The 20,269-nt window shown below is 42.9% G+C and overlaps 1 protein-coding gene across 1 annotated transcript in view; it reads left to right on the forward strand.

Annotated features, from left to right (window-relative positions):
• The first annotated feature begins 4,758 nt into the window (after window positions 1-4,758).
• The window catches only part of HACD3 (3-hydroxyacyl-CoA dehydratase 3), a 46,846-nt gene continuing 31,335 nt past the window's right edge, over window positions 4,759-20,269 (forward strand). The window contains exon 1 of the mRNA XM_028100151.2: window positions 4,759-4,994. Within this exon, the coding sequence (XP_027955952.1) occupies window positions 4,908-4,994 (87 nt within the window). The 5' untranslated portion in view covers window positions 4,759-4,907. The remainder of the gene's footprint in view (window positions 4,995-20,269) is intronic.

Below are 20,269 nucleotides of genomic sequence, written 5' to 3' on the forward strand. Positions count from 1 at the left end.
TGCAGTCATCTGGCCTCTTCTGTTTCAATATTCTTTGTTTGGATTTGTGGGCTAAGGACCACTGGCAGCTGGGACCTTAATGCATTCTTCCTTTTGTTGTATAGGTAAGTAATAAACTGTCTGAATCTAAGGTGGCTCCTGTATCTTTACTGGCTGACTCAGTCAGGCCTGGGTCTTGCCAAGCTTGTGTGTGTGTGCTTGACAAAGCCTAGTCAGCTCTTTGGGGCCCTGTGCTCTAGGAACTCATTAGGAAAAGGCAAGTTGTCTAGCACACGAGACTGAATAAATAGCATGGCAGTGTTGACACAGATGTGCCTGCATAACATCACAGTCATGTTCTGGCATAATGGAGGGCAGGCAGGAAGTGTGAGTAAAAGCTAGGGTGGCAAGGTCAAGGGAGAACCATTCCTAGGGAAATTGGGGCTGCATTCGGAAGCCATGCCTGTTTGAGGCAATCAGGTCCTTGTCTGGGTCTGGGCTTATGTTTTAGAAACCCCGACAGTTTTCTACACTGGGCCTCAGCAGAGACCAACCCAACAGTCCTTCTGTGTGTAACACTCCGTGATCTTCAAGCAGTGGTACTTTTCCTCTTGTACTCATGGGTAAGAGCAGGCACTCGAATCAGCCAGATGTGGGTTCTCATCTTCTCCTTACTGACAGTGATATTGGGCTTTCCTAAGCTTGATTTCTCTCATCTGTAAAATGAGCTCGGTAACGGGCGCCTGGATGGCTCAGATGGTTGGGCATCTGCCTTCGGCTCAGGTCATGGTCCCAGGGTCCTGGGATCGAGTCCTACATCCAGTTCCCTGCACCTTGGGAGCCTGCTTCCCTCCCTCTCTCTCTCCCTCTCTTTCTCTCTCCTCCTCTGTCTCTCATGAATAAATAAATAAAATCTTTAAAAAAAAATGAGTTTGGTAACATCACTGAAATGAATGAATGAACTATATAATGCATCTAAAGTGCTTAGCAATGCCTGGTGCACATTAAGCATTCCATTTATTAATTATATTCATAAATGGTGGTGATGATGATAAAGATAACAGAAACTTTTCCTCTGAGGAGATAGGAAAGGAAAGAAGAGGCAGCCAAGGTAAACATGAGCCCTGGATGTGTCCCCGAGATTTACTATTGAAGCTGGGACCATATCCCCGGGAAAGACCATCCTCGCTCTGTCCCTCAGCCCTCTGATTTTATTCACACACATGCACACACACACACACACACACACACACACATCTATACTAAAAATCAAAGAATCACGGAATCAACAAATTGGGAGTGATTTTGGAGATGATCAAGCCTAATTCTTTTATTTCACAGAAAGAAAAACAAAGGCCCAGAGAGGGAGTGTGACTTGGCCAAAGTCACACAGCTACTTATTAGCAACTCTCACATGGAACTTCCAAAATCAATTGACCACATGTGTTAATCTTTTCCTAGGTTTAGAGCATGACCCAGACCACAGGACAAGAAAATTCTGGGAACTCTGGCTTCCAGAGGGGCATGCCCCAGCCTTGCTAGGTAACACTACCTGTACACCTCCAGGCAACAATAAGCATCATTCTTCCCAATTTGAACACAACATTCTAACCGTTACAGAAAGATCCACCCATCATTTCACTACTCTATCACTTTTTTTTTGTTTTGTATACATATTTTATATAGGTAGCAGGATCAATAGCTTCAAGCCACATGCAGATTTGTACTACATTTAATTTCCTTAGTTTTTCCATAATTCAACTCAACCTGTATTTATATGACCCATTTCACCTCATAGTAAAAAATGTAATCTTGATTAATTCCAGGCACTCCCAGTCATTCAACTCAGCATCCTTCCTGGTGAAGGGGATAATGGCCAGTCCCGGTTCTATACCAAGATCTCCTATGATGTCCTTCGTCCCAGCTGTACTGGTCTGAAGAGTGTCCTCCCCAAATCCATGTCCATCCAGAGACTAATAATGTAACCTTACTTGGAAATTGGGTCTTTGCAGATGTTATTAAAGTAAGATCATGTTAGAGTAGAGTGGGTCCCAAATCCACTGACTGATGTCCTTATAAGAAGGCCATATGAGGAGCGCCTAGGTGGCTCAGTAGGTGGAGCATCTGCCTTTGGCTCAGGTCGTGATCCCGGGGTCCTGGGATCGAGCCCCACATTGGGCTCCCTGTTCAGTAGAGAGCCTGCTTCTCCCTCTCCCTCTGCTGCTCTCCCTGCTTGTGCTCTCTCTCTCTAATAAATAAAATCTTTAAAAAAAAAAAAGGCCATATGAGTCCAGAGAAGTCCTCATAACCCCAGAGAAGGTAATGCAACAATAGAGGTAGAGATTGGCATGAACCCCTACAAGCCAAAGAGCATCAAGGATTGCCAGCAACCAACAGGTTGAGTTCTTGCCTAGAAACTTCAGGGGAGCATGGTCCTGCCAGCATCTTGATTTTGGACTTGTAGCCTCCAGAAGTGTAAGAGAAGATTTCTGTTGTTTTAAGCCCTCCATCCCCCCATTTGTGATATTTTGTTATGGCTGCCCTAGGAAATGAACATACAAGCTAATCTTCAGGTACGACCTCCCAACCCCCCATCATGAGGTACCCGATGAGATCTGTTATCTGTCAGTCTCTAATTGGCAGTCCACACTCTTCTGTTCCTTTCTGCCCCAATTGTTAGTCCTTCTTACATACTCTCCTGCACCTTTACCCATACCCACATCCAGGAAGCCTTGGGCCCTCTTGCTAATATTCAACCTTTATCTCCAGTAGGTTTGGCTGCTTCTCAAGGGTCTTGCACTAATGCCTGGTCATGAGCACAGGGCTTTTCTTTCCCTAGTTCCCTAAACCTGCCATGGGTGTCGAGGGGGGAGTATACTATTCCCTTCAGCTTTGGATAAGCCCTTAAGGGGGGAGGTGAGGGGAAGATTCAGGCTCCTTCTCAAGGGCACTCCCTTAGTTCCCCCTGCCCCTTTAAAAAAACCATCCTACTGGGGTGCCTGGGTGGCTCAGTCATTTGGGTGGCTGGCTCTTGATTTTGGCTCAGGTCATGATCTCAGGGTCCTGGGATGGAGCCCTGCGTTGGGCTTTGTGCTCAGCGGGGAGTCTGCTTGAGGATTCTCTCTCTCCTTCTTTCTCAGCTCCTCCCCCTACCTGCTCTCTCCCTCTCTCTCTCTCAAATAAATAAATAAATCTTTCAGGGTGCCTGGGTGGCTCAGTCGGTTGAGTATCCAACTTTGATTTTGGCTCAGGTCATGATCTTAGAATCCTGAGATCAGGCTCCAACACATCTGGCTCCACTCTGAGCATGGAGCCTGCTTGAGATTCTCTCTCTTCCTCTCCCTCTGCCCCTCCCCTCACTCATGAGCACTCTCTCTCTCAAATAAGTAAGTAAATAAATAAATAAAATCTTTATTTAAAAATAAAATAAATAAATAAATCTTAAGAGAATTCTCTTGGGGTTTACTGAACTCCAAAGTCAGGTTTATGATTTGTGTAAATGCCACTGAGCAGAGTCCCTTACTTCTCTTTTGACTTTTTTCTCCCTATTCTGCTTGGAAATTTTTTATTTAGTTTGCATATTATTCCAAATATTTTACTGTATTTTATTTTATTTGTTTCCTTTGTATTTAAATTCAAGTTAGTTAACATATAGCATAGTATTGGTTTCAGGAATAGAATTTAGTGATTCATCACCTACATCTAACACCCAGTGCTCATCACAAGAAGTGCCATCTTTAATGCCCATCGCTCATCTAGCCCATCCCTCCACCCATCTATTGCAAATAATTTCTGTTTTACATGTGCATCCAGGTTTAAAGAGAAGAATTTGATATCTCTGTTCTCTGTTCCCATCATTACAACTGCAGAAGAGCAAGGGTTGCCACATCCTAGCCCCCTAAATTGGGAAGGATCAAGGGTTATAAAGAAGCAAAACAAAAACACAAGATACTTCCCTGTATTGCAGCACTACGTAAAGTTGCAATTGGAATTTTTGAAAAAAATTTAAATTTTTATTTTATATAAGTAATCTCTACGACCCATCACGGGGCTTGAACTCACAACCCTGAGATCAAGAGTCACATGCTCTTTTGACTGAGCCAGTCAGGCACCCCTGTAATTGGAAATTTTGTATTTTTTTAATCATAAACATTTTCAATATTGCTAGTTTCTAATTCACCATTTTGCACTGCTGTATTGTTTTTCCATTGAGTAGTTATACTACCATTCATTTGGTCATTTTCCTTGTGTAATTCCCAATTTCCCAATGTTTCACCACGGAACACCACAAACACCATGAACCTTTCTTGAAGTTATTTTTATTTTTTTAAGATTTTTATTTATTTATTTATTTATTTAGAGATAAAGAGAACACACGAGTGGGGAGAGGGACAGAGGGAGAGAGAAAGAATCTCAAGCACACTCCCCGCTGAGAGCGGAGCCCGAATGGGGACTTGATCTCAGGACCCTGAGATTATGACCTGAGCCGAAACCAAGAGTCGGACTCTTAACAAATGCATATAGATAGATGATTTTTCCTCCTACTATTACACTACTTTTCACACAAAGGGTAGCATACCAACTGTCTGCACCTGGCAACCAGGCAGGCAATTCGGAGAGCCATGCACGCACCTGCTGATTGGAAATTGCCCAGGCGGCCGCCTCAGGCTCTGGCGTCACGGGCCGGTCACACCTTTGCTCGGCTCCGCCCCCTCCCGAACCGAGCTGAGGCCAAGAGCCCGCGCCGACACCGCCCACAATCTTCATTGCGCAAGCGCAGCCTGCGAGCGCAGGGTGTCTCGAGGTGGCCGGGTGCCCGCGCTCAGGAGCGCGGGGTTTGTGGCCTGCGTTAGGCAGGCTCCAGTCGCCCACTATCTGAAGCAGCGAAGCGCAGCGATCCATCTCCCTGCGCCCTGGGCAGTGTGGCCATGGAGAATCAGGTGCTGACGCCGCACGTCTACTGGGCTCAGCGACACCGCGAGCTGTATCTGCGCGTGGAGCTGAGTGACGTGCAGGTAAAAGCCGGTGCGGCCGGCGGGACGAACGCGGGGTCTCAGCTCCCGGGACTTTCCGATCTCACCCATCCCCTTTGCCCCGGTGCGCGCGGAAGAGCTTGCAGTGCGCCAGCGGGTTCGGCGACGCGGTGCACGTTCGGCGTCCGGGCCGGGGCCGGGGCTGGCCCTCGTCGAGGAACATTCGTAGATCCCGGGCCTGGGGCGCAACCCACTGAGGGCTGCGGGTGCTTTCGGATGCTGCGTGAGTCCTGCGCGGCTCTTGGAGGCTGCCCCGGGGCCTTCTCTTTGTTCACAGCCTGCGGCCTGATGGAGCCCGCGCCCAGCCCGGGAGGCCTAGCCGTCGGGGTTCGGGTTTGCCTAGGCCCTACGAGGCATAGGATGAGCTCTTTGGGCCGGGGGTGCAGAATGACGGTGGCTTGCTGGGTCCTGGCTGGACGTCTTGGCGCTGGCCAGAGAGGTTCAGCCAGGCCGGTCTGACGTTCACAAGGCCCGTCGCAGCTGCCCCCAGAGGGGCCACACCCACCTTCCAACCGTTCAGTGATGGAAATCATTCTTGTTCATTTTAATTTTAAAATCCGGAAGACCCGGAGAAAGTGATTTTCCGTCTGTTCTGAAGGCTGTGAGCTCAGGTTTGCGCAGTTGCATAGAGAACTTAAAAATTAAGTTACGTAGAGCATTTGTTTGATTTCCTTAGCTCCCTGTATGAACAAGCCCATGCCTCCTAAATGGTGGAGATACCAGGACCTGTGTACCCCCTGCCTCTGTCCGAACCATCCAGGATTACAGGTTTTGAGAAACCGTGGAGTTTTCAGTCTGGAATGTTCTTTCTTCAGTCATCCTTACTACTTCTCTGTGACATCTATGGCAATTTGTAACCTCCTTCACTCCACCTAACTTTCTCTGCCTTTGACTTAGTCGTTCATATTTCTATCTGTCCACCTGTCTGACATTTCTTGCAAAGGGTGGGTGCTCTTTGGGTGTGGATTTGAATTTGTTGAATTGAATCTTTGTTTCTGGAATTTAAACCCATTTTCCCATTGGAACAAAAAGACAGTACTGGCCAGAAAGCCTTTAAATAGGATGGGACAGTGCATTGTGTCATTTAATGTGTTAAACCAGATTGAATTATACTTTTGTATCAGAAGATGAGTAAATGGTCTGTGCTGTCCCCCTCTACTCTGCTCCAGGGTGTTGCAGTAAAGAAGGAAACAAACAAAATCTTTGTTGATGGGGATCAAAGTCTCCATCTGGAGAGGGTTCTCAGTAACTGTGGAACATGTGTTATGACAGTCTCTTTTTTTAAAAAGTAATTTAGCCAAGTGTTACGTAGACAGATTAAACTCAGGCCCTTCCCTCTCTAGATGTTATCATGTAATAAGGATATACTGTTCTGGGATACAAGCTGCAAACACTAAAGGTGTTTTTAGGGGAATAGACTGGTGGCGGTGGTGGAAAGAAATGGAAAGTAGTTGGATAATGAAAGAATGCATCATGTTTATGTTTTGTCTTGAGAGATCTAAACCTCTTTGTTAAGAGATATGAACACATGTTAATCATATTTGGTATATTTAGAAATATGAAAGGTATACATTTGAAATGTATTATAGTTAAAGAAATGCAAAGGTGGAGGAAAAAAATGGAAGATTCTTTGGGAGAGAGAAGTCCTTTTATTTTTGGGAAAAATAACACCCCCCCCAAAGCAATGTTTTAATACCACTCATAAAAGAAAGCCTCTACCATGTGTGAGGTACTAGAGATTTACAGAGATGAGTCAGACAGCCTCGGCTTTCCAAGAGCATACTATCTAGAAGAAGCATATTATCATATACAGACAGAAAGTTTTGTGTAGGAGTATGTTTATTGGTAGAATTGAAGTTGAATATTAACCAGGTCTCTGGTGTTAGAGGAATTTGTTACCTCTCTTATGTTTAGTTAGAAATGACTTCCAGAAATGAGATGAAGTGTTCTTGTCAAACTGAGATTGGAAGAATGTTCCAGGAAGAGAAAGGCGTAGACTCTTAGGTTGTCTGATTTGTACTGTGTCAATGCACTACAGCCAAAGACTGCCAGGGAAACACCTGTGGTTAAACAAGTTGGGTTTATTACTCATTTCAACAAGGGAGAGCATAGCCCATGGGGACAATGATGTCTCATTAAGGGGGTTAGACCTGATTATAGGTTTTGGATGCTGTCAGAAAATGGGTACTTCTGTGGCTGGTTATGAGAATAAATCTTACCTGTAGGGAGGAGAGACTAGCAAAAGAATGAAAGTAATTGGTAGAGAAGTCGCAGTCACTCATTTTGGCCAAGACAGAAAGGATGTCTGGTATTTGGGAGTGGCATAGCAGCCACGTCTTTGTCTGTGCTTACACAAAATTATGAAATGACTTTTGTCTCATTTTATCAAGGTTTCAGACTAACCTTGTCCAAGGTTGGTATTCTGTGCCATTATGTCCAATTGGAGAATAACATGGCCAAGCTGTGAGTGACAGACCACCCTCTGAATGTCAGGAGCTGCTGTTTTTGTTTTTAATTTCTCACTTAATTGCTCAGTGCAGGGCTGTCGAACCTGTGATTCAGGCTCTGGATGAAGCAATCCATTTATTCAGTGAAAACCATTTGTGGAGTGCCTACTCCTATCTCATTAGCTAGGTGCTCGGTTGTGGGACAGCTCTCTCTCTTGCCCCCTGCTTTCTGATGTTTCCCACAGTTACTGAGTTTTAGTGTTGCATTCCAATTGGGGGGCATCAGCTCTGCTCCCCTCCCTTTCTGAGACACAGAGAACTGTCCAGTTTTCACATCTCTATTCTGTCCTTGGAGGTGCAGGGCTAGTGGCTGCTGAGAAATGGCTATTGATGTGAGGAGGAATGGTGCCCAGTAAAGACTTCCAACAGCAGTCTTGTCTGTGTTTGAGGTAAGCTCCTGACATTCAGAGGGTGGTCTGTCACTCACAGCTCGGCCATGTTATTCTCTAATTGGACATAATGGCACAGAATACCAAAAAGATGTCAGCTGGAGTCCAGGGGGCCAGGGCAAGGCTGTTTTCAGAATAGAGTTTATTTTCAAGATAAGCATAATAGACAGCTTTGTGCCAACAACCATAGTTGTTAAAGCATTTGTTCATTTATCAAGGTTTTGGTTTGTTTTAGTTGTATGTGGACAAAGTACATACCTTTGGGAGCTGTTTGACAGATATTGTTCTTGTCCTTACTTGATAGACACTCTGGGAGAAAGAGGGTAACCAAAGACATGAGATAGGGGTCTTGGGCTTCTACTTCCTACCTGGTGGCCATGGATAATTCACTTAACCCTTATGTCGCGCAGTTTCTTCATCCAGATAAATGTGAAGGCGCTAATCACAGGATTGTTTTGGGGTCTGAATTAGACAATGGATTTGAAAGTGCTTTGTAAATTCTGGTTTGCTATTCAAGTGAAAGGATTATTATTGTTATATTAAACCTTAGATGAGAGACAGAAACACAAAGAGCAATAGGATAGGGTAGAGTCTATGAGCAGAGTTATCCGTATATGAAAACGTGTTGTACAGCAGAGGGGGCTTTGAATATTAATAGGGCAAAGGATGAACCATTCAGGAAATTGTTTGGGGACAGTTAGTAATCCAAATAGCGAAAGATAAAATAAGATCTTGCCTTATGTCATACATAAAAGTCAATTCCAGGGGGGGTTAATGACCTGAATGCATAAAGCAAAACTACTAAAAGAAAATATAGGAGACTATCTTTGTGGTATTGGAACAGGGAATAATGTGTTAAATAAGACACACAAAACATAAATCCTAAAGATTAACTAATTTAAGACAAGCTTGAAAAAGATATCTACAGCACATATCACTGACAGATGACAAGCATCTGAAATATATAAAGAACCACCTACAGACCAATAAGAAAAAGACATATAACCCATTAGAAAAAGGGGCAGAAAATATAAGCAATTCAGAGTAAAAGGAAACAAGAATGGCCAGTAAACCTAAAAAGATGCTTGATCGGGCGCCTGGGTGGCTCAGTTGGTTAAGCGACTGCCTTCGGCTCGGGTCATGAACCCCGGAGTCCTGGGATCGAGTCCCACATCAGGCTCCCGGCTCAGTGGGGACCCTGCTTCTCCCTCTGACCCTCTCCCCTCTCATGCTGTTTCTCTCTCTCTCTCTCAAATAAATAAATAAAATCTTTAAAAAAGAGATAAAAAGATGCTTGATCTCAGTTGTAATCAGGGACATGTAAATTAAAGGAATAGTATTTGTTAGAATATGATAATATATTTTTTATATTAGATTGGGAAAAATGGAAAGTCTAACGATTGTTCAGCAGTGGGACATTTTTTTTAAGATTATTTATTTATTTGTCAGCAAGAGAGAGAAAGGAGAGAGAGCACAGGCAGGGGGAGTGGCAGGCAGAGGGAGAAGCAGGCTCCCTGCTGAGCAGGACCCTGGGACCATAATCCGAACCATAGGAGCCACTTAACCAACTGAGCCACCCAGGCGCCCTGCAGTGGGACATTTTTATACAATTTCCCCCCGCCCAGCCCTTTTAAAGACCACCAGGAACAGCTTGTTTTTTAAAAATTAAATTAAATTTTATTTATTTAAATTCAGTTAATTAACATATAGTATATTATTCATTTCAGAGGTAGAGTTTTCATCAGTTGTATATAACACCCAGTGCTCATTACATTACACATCTTCCTTAATGCCCGTCACCTAGTTACCCCAATCTCCCACCTCCCTCCTCTCCAGCAACCCTCAGTTTGTTTCCTATGATTAAGAGTCTCTTACGGTTTATCTCCTCTGATTTCATCTTGTTTTATTTTTGCCCCCTTCCCCATGCTCCTCTATTTTGAGAAACATCTTGTTTTAACAAGTGGGTTTATTGCTTGTTTCGATGGGGGAGAACACGTTTTGGGAATAGTGGGGCGTCTCAGTAAGAGGGTATTAGAAATAAGTGATTATAGGATTTAGGCTTTCGTTGGATGATTGGGAAAGGGACTAAGAAAGTAGGGATTTATCTTAGATGGGATGCTGTTAGAGAGTGGGGACAATTCTGTGATTGGATATGTTTTGGATGACATAGCGAGTGACTTGTTCTTAGACAAAATTATGAGTTGACCTTATTTTGTGTCATTTTATCATGATCTCAGAGTAACCTGAGGTAGTTTGGTATTTTTTGAGTTTGTTTATGTTTAATAGGAGAGCACAGTGGCCTTGCTGTGAGCTTTAGACCAGCTTGTAATAATTTTGAGATCTAGCTGTGAATGTCAGATCAGTTTCAGATATCAGGCCTGCTTATTTTCTTTCTTTTTTTTTTTTAAGATTTTATTTATTTGACACAGAGAGAGAGAGAGAGAGAGAGAGAGCACAAGCGGGGGAGCAGCAGACAAAGGGAGAGGGAGAAGCAGACTCCCCGCTGAGCAGGGAGCTGGACATGGGGCTCAATCCCAGACCCCTGGGATCATGACCTGAGCCGAAGGCAGATGTTTAACTGACAGAGCCACACAAGTGCCTCCCATCTTCATATTTTATTTTTTTTATTTTTTATTTAAAAAATTTTTTTTAAAGATTTTATTTATTTATCTGACACATAGAGAGACAGCGAGAGAGGGAACACAAGCAGGGGGAGTGGAAGAGGGAGAAGCAGGCTTCCCGCTGAGCAGGGGGCCCCATGCGGGGCTCCATCCCAGGACCCTGGGATCATGACCTGATCCGAAGGCAGACGCTTAACGACTGAGCCACCCAGGCGTCCCCCATCTTCATATTTTAGAGTACTCATCTGAATCACTTTTCACCTCAAAGATGTCACAGTCTATGTTTTTCCACATAGTATCATCCTGTGTACCATTAAGAAGGACTAGTAAATGCAGCATTTCTGGAAGAGTACCTTACTATTATCTCTGGCATTTTTTTTTTAAATTTTTTATTGTTATGTTAATCACCATATATTACATCATTAGTTTTTTGGTGCAGTGTTCCATGATTCATTGTTTGTTCATAACACCCAGTGCTCCATGCAGAACGTGCCCTCCTCAATACCCATCACCAGGCTAACCCATCCCCCTACCCCCTCCCCTCTAGAACCCTCAGTTTGTTTTTCAGAGTCCATCATCTCTCATGGTTCGTCTCCCCCTCTGACATACTCCCCTTTTCTTCCTCTCCTGTTATCTTCTTCTTTTTTTTTTCTTAAAATATGTTGCGTTATTTGTTTCAGAAGTACAGATCTGTGATTCAACAGTCTTGCACAATTCACAGCGCTCACCGTAGCACATACCCTCCCCAATGTCTATCACCCAGCCACCCCATCCCTCCCACCCCCAACTACTCCAGTAACACTCAGTTTGTTTCCTGAGATTAAGAATTCCTCATATCAGCGAGGTCATGTGATACATGTCTTTCTCTGATTGACTTATTTCACTCAGCATAACACCCTCCAGTTCCATCCACGTCGTTGCAAATGGCAAGATCTCATTCCTTTTGATGGCTGCATAATATTCCATTGTGTATATATACCACATCTTCTTTATCCATTCATCTGTCGATGGGCATCTTGGCTCTTTCCACAGTTTGGCTATTGTGGACATTGCTGCTATAAACATTGGGGTACACGTACCCCTTCGGGTCCCTACATTTGTATCTTTGGGGTAAATACCCAGTAGTGCAATTGCTGGATCGAACGGTAGCTCTAATTTCAACTGTTTGAGGAACCTCCATACTGTTTTCCAGAGTGGTTGCACCAGCTTGCATTCCCACCAACAGTGTAGGAGGGTTCCCCTTTCTCCACATCCCCGCCAACATCTGTCGTTCCCTGACTTGTTAATTTTAGCCATTCTGACGGGTGTGAGGTGGTATCTCATTGAGGTTTTGATTTGGATTTCCCTGATGCCGAGCGATGTTGAGCACTTTTTCATGTGCCTGTTGGCCATTTGGATGTCTTCTTTGGAGAAATGTCTGTTCATGTCTTCTCTGGCATTTTTTTTTTTTTTTCAAGTCATCATGACCTATTTATAAGTTTCAAAGCTGGCACTTTCTTAATCTGACCAGATGATGTCAAGAAAATATTTCCAGACGAGAACCAGGGCTCATACTCCTTCCTCAAATGGCCTTTACATGGCTTGTTGACTGAAAAACAGTTGCAACTGTCTAGTCACGCCATCTGGAATAATAGCCACGTTCACACACGTTCAGGCAGTGGTAGGCATGTTATGGCTGCTACTTGGCCAAAGCACTTACTTGTCAGGTGCTGCTATCTATTGTATTATATATCCTGATTTTAGAGATACTAAATGTGAAAAAGATGTGCATTTTAGAATTGAAGAAATGTAGCAAATTTTGGAATTGTCAGTTAATATGTTATAGTATTTAAATTCCTGAGACAGGATGAGCTCACCCAGGTAAAGAGAATAGATCAGAGGTTACCAACTCAAATGCCCAAAATATGGTGTAGTGATGAGGAGCCCAGGTGTCTTTTTGCCTTGATTTGAATTTGGGTCTTGCCCCTTGCTGATTTTATAATCTTGGGCCAGTTATATAACCTCTGTAAGCCTCAGTTGCCCGTTTGTAAAATCGTCATAATAGTACCTATTTTATAGGGCTGTGTGTGTGTGTGTGAGCTAGTAATGTGGAACACTTCGAACAATACCTGGCATCTAGTGAGTGCCCAGTAAATGTTTGTGAAGTGAGCTGGGTGGGGAATGTGGTTAATTGGAGAGGATAGGGTTCATCCTGAGGGGGGAGCTTTTGTCATGCAAGAAGGCAGATCTAAGGTTGGCATCTGATTTTTCTAATTTGTGAAAGAGAAGCTAGAAATCCAGATTTTTTTTAAATGTTAAGAAAAAATCCTTATAGTTTTACATTTGACTTATTCAACAAATACAGGTAAAGGCTTACTGTGTGCCTGAGAGTCTTCCAGACTCTGAGACTTGGTCAGGAGGAGCGGACGGAGGTCCCTCCTCTTATGAAGTTCATGTGCTGAAACCGCTGGTGGTGAAAGAGTGACAGTAAAAGTGAACAAATTCATCAAACAGTTTCAGATAATAACATTTTGGAGAAGGCAGAAGAAGACCAATCTGATCAGGCATCACGAGAACTGCCACAGACTGGGTTGTCAGGGAAGGTCTCTTTGAGGAAGTGAGCAGAGACCTAACTGTGAAGAAGCTGTGGGGAAGTACGAGGACCGAATGTGGCAGAGAGAGGGGACAGCTCCTGCAGAATCCCTAGGTGGAAAGTACTTGCTGGTGAAGTCAAACTAAAAATTAATACACACATAAAACAAAAGCAATTCTCTGCAGGCCATATAAAATACTGTGGCTTTAATTTGGCCCTTTCACATTGCCAATTTATGACAGAAAACTGATAGATATTAAAAACTGGTGGTGGGGCCGCCTGGGTGGCCCATTTGGTTAAGTGGCTGCTTTTGGCTCAGGTCATGATCTCAGGGTTTGGGGATAGAGTCCCCTCGTTGTCAGGTTCTCTGCTCAGTGGGGAGTCTGCTTCTTCCTCCCCTCCCCCACCCCGCTCATGTGTGCGCTTTCTCCCTCTCTCAAGTAAATAAATAAAGTCTTTAAAAAAAAAAAAAACTGGTGGGGATAGGAAGGATTGAGTCCTGAGCTACTCAGCCATTGAGAAGTTGAGCAGAGGAGAAAGGAGCGAAGGGTAGAAAAGCAGTACCCTACAAGGTCAAATCCAGATGGTGCCCTAGAACCCAGGGGACCGGAGCATTTCCGTGGAGTGTGGTCAGGTGTGTCCAGTGCTGCTTGGACTGTGATGAGACTGTATGTCTGTTGGATTTGCCAGCATGGAGGTTACTGATCTTGATAGTAACAGTTTCACTGGAGTGGTGTGGATATAGGCTAGATCAGAGTGGATTTAAGAGTAAATTTATGGTGAGGAAGAAGTAATGATTATAGATAACTTTTAAAGAAGCTTCTCTTGGTGGGGGGAGAGGATGAGCAGAGTAATCAGTGGTACAGTGTTCTTGGAGTTCCGAGAGGAGAGGTAGGCTTTCTTTCTAAAGGCTGTGGGCCTTGAGCTTTTTTTTTTTTTTTAAGATTTATTTACATATTTACTTTTGAGAGAGAGAGAGAGAGAGAGAGAGAGAGAGGAGTGGGGGGAGGGGAGGGGCAAAGGGAGAGGGAGAAAGAGAATCCCAAGCACACTCCCTGCTGAGTGCAGAGCCGCACTCAGGGCTCAGTCTCACGACCCTGAGATCATGACCTGAGCTGAAATCACAAGTGGGTCGCTCAACCAACTGAGCCACACAGGCACCCCTTGAACCGCATTTTTAAGTGTAAGTAGAATTTGGATCCAAACAAGGGGATTGCAGGGGATGTGTACTAGCATGTACACCCAGTTGAGTGTAATGCAGCTGTAAAAAGGAGGAGTGAGACCTCTATGAACTGATGAGGATTGATCTAGGTGAAAAAAGCAAGGTGTGGGCGCCTGGGTGGCTCAGTCGTTAAGCGTCTGCCTTCGGCTCAGGTCATGATCCCAGGGTCCTGGGATCGAGTCCCGCATCGGGCTCCCTGCTCGGCGGGGAGCCTGCTTCTCCCTCTCCCACTCCCCCTGTTTGTGTTCCTGCTCTCGCTGTCTCTCTCTCTGTCAAATAAATAAATAAAATCTTAAAAAAAAAAAAAAAGCAAGGTGTGTGAGAATGTATATTACATGCTACCATTAACGTATAAGAATATCTGGGTATATTTACTTAGTTTTTGGAAAATGTGTGTGCACACATATGGAGGAAGGATAAACCAGAAACTCCTGAAATGCTTACTTGTGGGTGGTGAGTAGGAATGTGGTGGAGGGAGATAGGTTTGAGGTATGTTTCTACAGTTTGACTTTTGACCAATGTGAATATTTTACATATTCAAAAATAAAACTTAATAAAAAAGAATAAAGTGGCAAATCTTGAAATTCAATACAGACAGAATCAAAAGGACCTGTGTATATAAAATTGATAACATAACCATCCAGATGAATAAGTTAATACAAGTAACTTTGCATAGTACTCTGGTTCTTTACTAGAATGCATTCTAAGGACAAAAAGAAACATTGTACTTCACTCAGTAGGTTTATTGTCAGTAAAAATACTGATATAATTCTGAAACTTTTTGAGGATCAAATAAATAAATGTGTTAATGCTATTAGGAACCAAGGTTTTCACTGTAAGAAAAGCGATAAAAATAATGAGTAACAAGATGAGAAGCTCTATAATAGTAAATTTGAATTGGAAATTTAAATATGACAGCATGACTTTAAAAATTCCTAGCTAGACACTAAAAATGAGCATTGAGTATACCTCAATGTACCAGATCATATTTTCTTTTCCCTCTCTCTTTTTTTTAAGTCGGCTCCATGCCCAACATGGGGCTTAAACTCAGATCGGAAGTCAGATGCTCTACTGACTGAGCCAGCCAGGTGCCCCTAGATCATGTTTTCTAAATTACCATTCCTTGCTGAAGGAACTAATGCTCCTTGAAGAAATGGCTGATTATTCCAAGTCCATGCTAGAGAAAGTACATCGTCAAAGGCCACAAAGTCATGTCAGAATAGCATAGGAGCTGGTTTGAAGGGATTTCCACCAGCCAAATTTGTGCTCATTTGAACAGCAAAAAGAATAAGAATAGTAGTGGATTTTGACAGAGGGAACTAAAAAAGGAGATCCATCAGTCCATAGTGATACTCAAGAGGAAAGGAAGATGGAGGTGCTGGGCGGTGGAGGTAAGGGGAGGGGGCAGGAGGTGGGTGTGGTTACAAAAGGGCAGCACCAGGGATCTGGTACTGTTCAGTATCTTGACTGTGATGGACAAACCTATGCTTGTAATAAAATTGTATAGTACTTACACACATACACACAAATGAATACAAGTCAAACTAGGAAACTATGAATAAGATAAGTCGGTCCTATCAATGTCAATATCCTGACTGTGATATTATACTATAGTTATGTTAAAGTACTGTCTTTGGGAGAAACTGGGCAAAGAGTACAAGGGATCTCTTGGTGTTATTTCTTATAACTGCATGTGGATTTACAATTATTTCAATAAAAATTTCAATTTAAAATATAAAGAGGGAACCGAGAGAGAAAGGGAAAACTCATCCTTACGGAAGAATGCCAGTTAAAAAATGAAGAAGGAATGATTGAATTAGAAAATCATCTCTGGGCAACCTCCAAATCAGGCAAGGATTATCAGTGGATGACAGTTCCATTGGAGGAAAAAGCATAGTTAGAGAATAGGAGATTACACTGTTAGGTTACTTACTAATTACAAAAGAAAAAGAGTACCTTTAAAGTAGAGGGTTTGGGCGCCTGGGTGGCTCAGATGGTTGAGCGTCTGCCTTCGGCTCAGGTCATGATCCCAGGGTCCTGGGATCGAGTCCCGTGTCGGGCTCCCTGCTCCTTGGGAGCCTGCTTCTCCCACTGCCTCTCTCTCTCTCTGTGTGTGTGTCTTTCATGAATAAATAAATAAAATCTTAAAAAAAAAATAGAGGGTTCTGGCAATCCCCATCTCTTAATTAAATGATCAAGCTGTGGCCTCCTCTTAGGATGCCTTAAGAAGTACTCATATCAAGAAATAAAAAGTACCCATGTCACCTATGAAATATTCTTTTTTTTTAATTTTTATTTGAAAAATTTTATTTATTTATTTGACAGAGAGAGACCCAGCGAGAGCAGGAACACAAACAGGGGGAGTGAGAGAGGGAGAAGCAGGCCTGCGGAGCAGGGAGCCCGATGCGGGACTCAATCCCAGGACCCTGGGATCACGACCCCAGCCGAAGCAGATGCTTAATGACTGAGCCACCCAGGCACCCCAATAAATAAAATCTGTAAAAAAAATTTTTTTAAGTGAATTAAAAATTTTCAAAATACTGGGTTGAGACACTTTTTCAGGAGGGATGCCCAATACCCACCTATGTGTTTGATGATTCACTAGAAGAATTCATGGGATTCAGCATATAGTTGTACTCCTGCCTAAGGTGTATTACAGTGAAAGGGTATATGACAGGATCAGCGAAGGATTAAAAACACAGGTGGAGGGGCGCCCGGGTAACTCAGTCATTAAGCATCTGCCTTCGGCTCACTGCCTTCGGCTCAGGTCATGATCCCAGGATCCAGGGATTGAGCCCCGCATCGGGCTCCCTGCTCGGCAGAGAGCCTGCTTCTCCCTCTCCCACTCCCCTTGCTTGTGTTCCCTCTCTCGCTGTCTCTCTCTCTGTCAAATAAATAAAATCTTTAAAAAAAACAAAACAAAAAACCATAGGTGGAGTGTGGGGAAATTCCATGTACAGGGCTCCTCATCCTTCCTGTGAGGGTATACACTTGAGTTGCTCTTTTTTTTTCCAGCAATGAAAACTGCAGTAACTTATGTGTAATGTTTCTGCCCAGGGAAGCCCATTAGAAAGTCAGCACCTATGTACCCAAATTCTAGACTCCCAGAAGGAAAGCTGGTGTTTACCACTAGTCACATTGTTTGTAGGCACAGTCTAGGCCCAGTGAATGAACTGTTAGGGGATGGAGGAAGGCCAGGTTTCTCGGTGCCAGCCAAGGGCTGATCTTGGAAACAGTCCCTTATAAAGCTAGCAACCTCATGCTTGCCGTATAACTTTTTGTGTGTGCATATATTAGTCACACACATGCACAGAACTAAATACTAATGATTTAAATGAGATCTAAATATCTAAAGGCTGTGGTAGCAGATAGTTCATTGAACTCTGTAGTTCTGTCAGAAATTATGAAAATGGAATGAATTGATTTAATTGCAATTCACTCAGTAGTTAATGAAGACAGTAGGGATTCAGAGATAAGACATAGTCCCTGCTGGGCACCTGGGTGGCTCAGATGGTTAAGCGTCTGCCTTTGGCTCAGTCATGATCCCAGGGTCCTGGGATCGTGTCCCGCATCGGGCTCCCTGCTCCTTGGGAGCCTGCTTCTCTCTCTGCTTCTCTCTCTCTCTCTCTCTCTCTCCCCTCCTCTCTCATGAATAAATAAATAAAATCTTAAAAAAAAAAAAGACATAGTCCCTGCCATCAAGGAACTCAAGTCTAGAGGGGCAGATAAACCAATAAACAATAATTGCAGAACAGTGTGGTAAGTATTATAATAAAGGTGAAGACAAAGTAGTAAGGAAACAATTTAATTTTATTTTAAAGATTTATTTATTTTTTTATTTGAGAGAGAGAGCACAAGCAGGGTGAGCAGCAGGCAGAGGGAGAAGCAAACTCCCCGCTGAGCAAGGATCCCAATGAGGGGCTCGATCCCAGGACCCTGGGATCATGACCCAAGTGGAAGGCAGACGCTTAACTGACTGACCCACCCAGGCGCCCAGGAAACTATTAATTTTAATGTTGGAAGTGAGTAGGAGAAAGAGGAATTGATATTTGGCCTGGACTTTGAAAGATAAATAGTATTCAACAGATAGGGAAACTTAGAAGGGCATTGTAGGCAGAGGGAGAAAAGCAACCAGATTCTGAGTGCTTACTAGTTACCAGATTCTTTACATGTTACTATAATCCAGTTCTCACAAGAATCTTGTGAAATAAGCAGTGTTACTGTTATTTTAAAAGTAATGACAGTTGCTGTGGATTTGAAAGTCAATGATGGAAATAAAAAGTGGTATAACTAGGATTTGAACCCAGGTCCATCTAATTTCAAAGTCACTTTTCCCCTCTTCCTTACCCACTCCTCTTTTTGTAAGCAAAGGCACAATTCCTCTACTCGTTAAAGATGGGCTAGGTTGTACAGATCCTAAAAACAACTAAAGATGTTCAATAAAAATCTTAAAATCAGGGCACCTGGGTGGCTCAGATGGTTAAGCGTCTGTCTTCGGCTCAGGTCATGATCCCAGGGTCCTGGGATCGAGTCCCGCATCGGGCTCCCTGCTCGGCGGGGAGCCTGCTTCTCCCTCTGCTTCTCTCTCTCTCTCTGTCTCTCATGAATAAATAAATAAAATCTTTAAAAAAAATCTTAAAATCATCAAAGAGTGAACAAGTTAGAAATTATAGTGGGAACTCTGGTAAAGCTGAGTGCTGAAACTGCTTTTGCCTTGAAAACATTAGCTTAGCTGAATGAACTTGAACTTTGGCTTTTAACAGCCCAACAGAGTGCAGGGGACAGAATAAGACCAAAGCCCACCAAAGATACAGTATATAATAGGAAACGCTTCTCCCCGTAAACTACTTCAGAGGATTATACTGTTAGGGTAAGGATGAACTAAAAGTAAATGCATCCCAGCTTCCCATCCCCAGAGGCCTTAGCACAGAGCAAAGTAGAGGAAAAAAGGTCCTTGAGCAGTTACAATCATGAGTTGGCTCTTAAAAGATTATATAGCCCAAATGTACACAATTTTGAAGATCTAAAAATCCTCAGGGTCATGAATTTAGTTTAAAGTGGTCTCAGCTGGTAGAGCCCAGCTCCTAGGTGCCTGGCAGAAGCAAACACAGATCCCTGTGATCTAGCTAAGCTGATTCAGGTAAGAGTTTTAGACAAAAATGTATTTTTAGAGAAAGGTCAGTTCATAGTGATAGAGGTTTGAATTCATCAGGAAGGTAAAACGATATTAAAGTTATATGTAACTAGCATGGCCTCAGTAGTACGTAAAGTAACAGAAGTAGGAGAAACAGAGAAGTTGACAATAGTGTGATTTCTCAGTAATTGATAAAATAACAAGATAAAATTCAGTAAAGATATAGATTACGTGAACAAATAGTTAACAGGAAATCCAGTAGACATGTATAGAACTCTGCATCCAAATTACAGAATACACATTCAGGTTCACTTGGAACATTTACACAATTTAACTCTATACAGCTTCCAAATGCAAGTCTCCACAAGTCTGAAAGGATTAAAATCATACAGAGAGTGCCCCCTGGTCACAGTACAGTTCAGATGGAAGTTGATAATAAGATAACGAGGAAATCTCATGGGTTTGGAAATTAAATACTTCTCACTAACCCAATGTGTCAAGAAAGAAAGTATAATATTAGGAAATATGTTAGACTAAATAATAATGAAAATGCTATATATAAAGCTTGAGAGATGCAACCAAAGTAGGGGCTGGCAGGAATATATATTCTTTTTTAAAAGAATTATAGCTGACATTTTATATTAGTGTCAAGTGTACAGCATAGTGATTTGATATCTGTATACATTATGAAATGATCACTGCAGAGTCTAGTTACCATCAGTCACCATATAAAGTTATAGTATTACTGACTAGATTCCCTTTACTGTACTTTATGTTACCGTGACTTATTTGTTTTATAACTGGAAGTGTGT

This window comes from Eumetopias jubatus, unplaced genomic scaffold (assembly GCF_037043125.1).
Source record: "Eumetopias jubatus isolate StellerSeaLion01/CBP00866 unplaced genomic scaffold, mEumJub1_p1.0 scaffold_7, whole genome shotgun sequence".
NCBI lineage: Eukaryota > Metazoa > Chordata > Mammalia > Carnivora > Otariidae > Eumetopias > Eumetopias jubatus.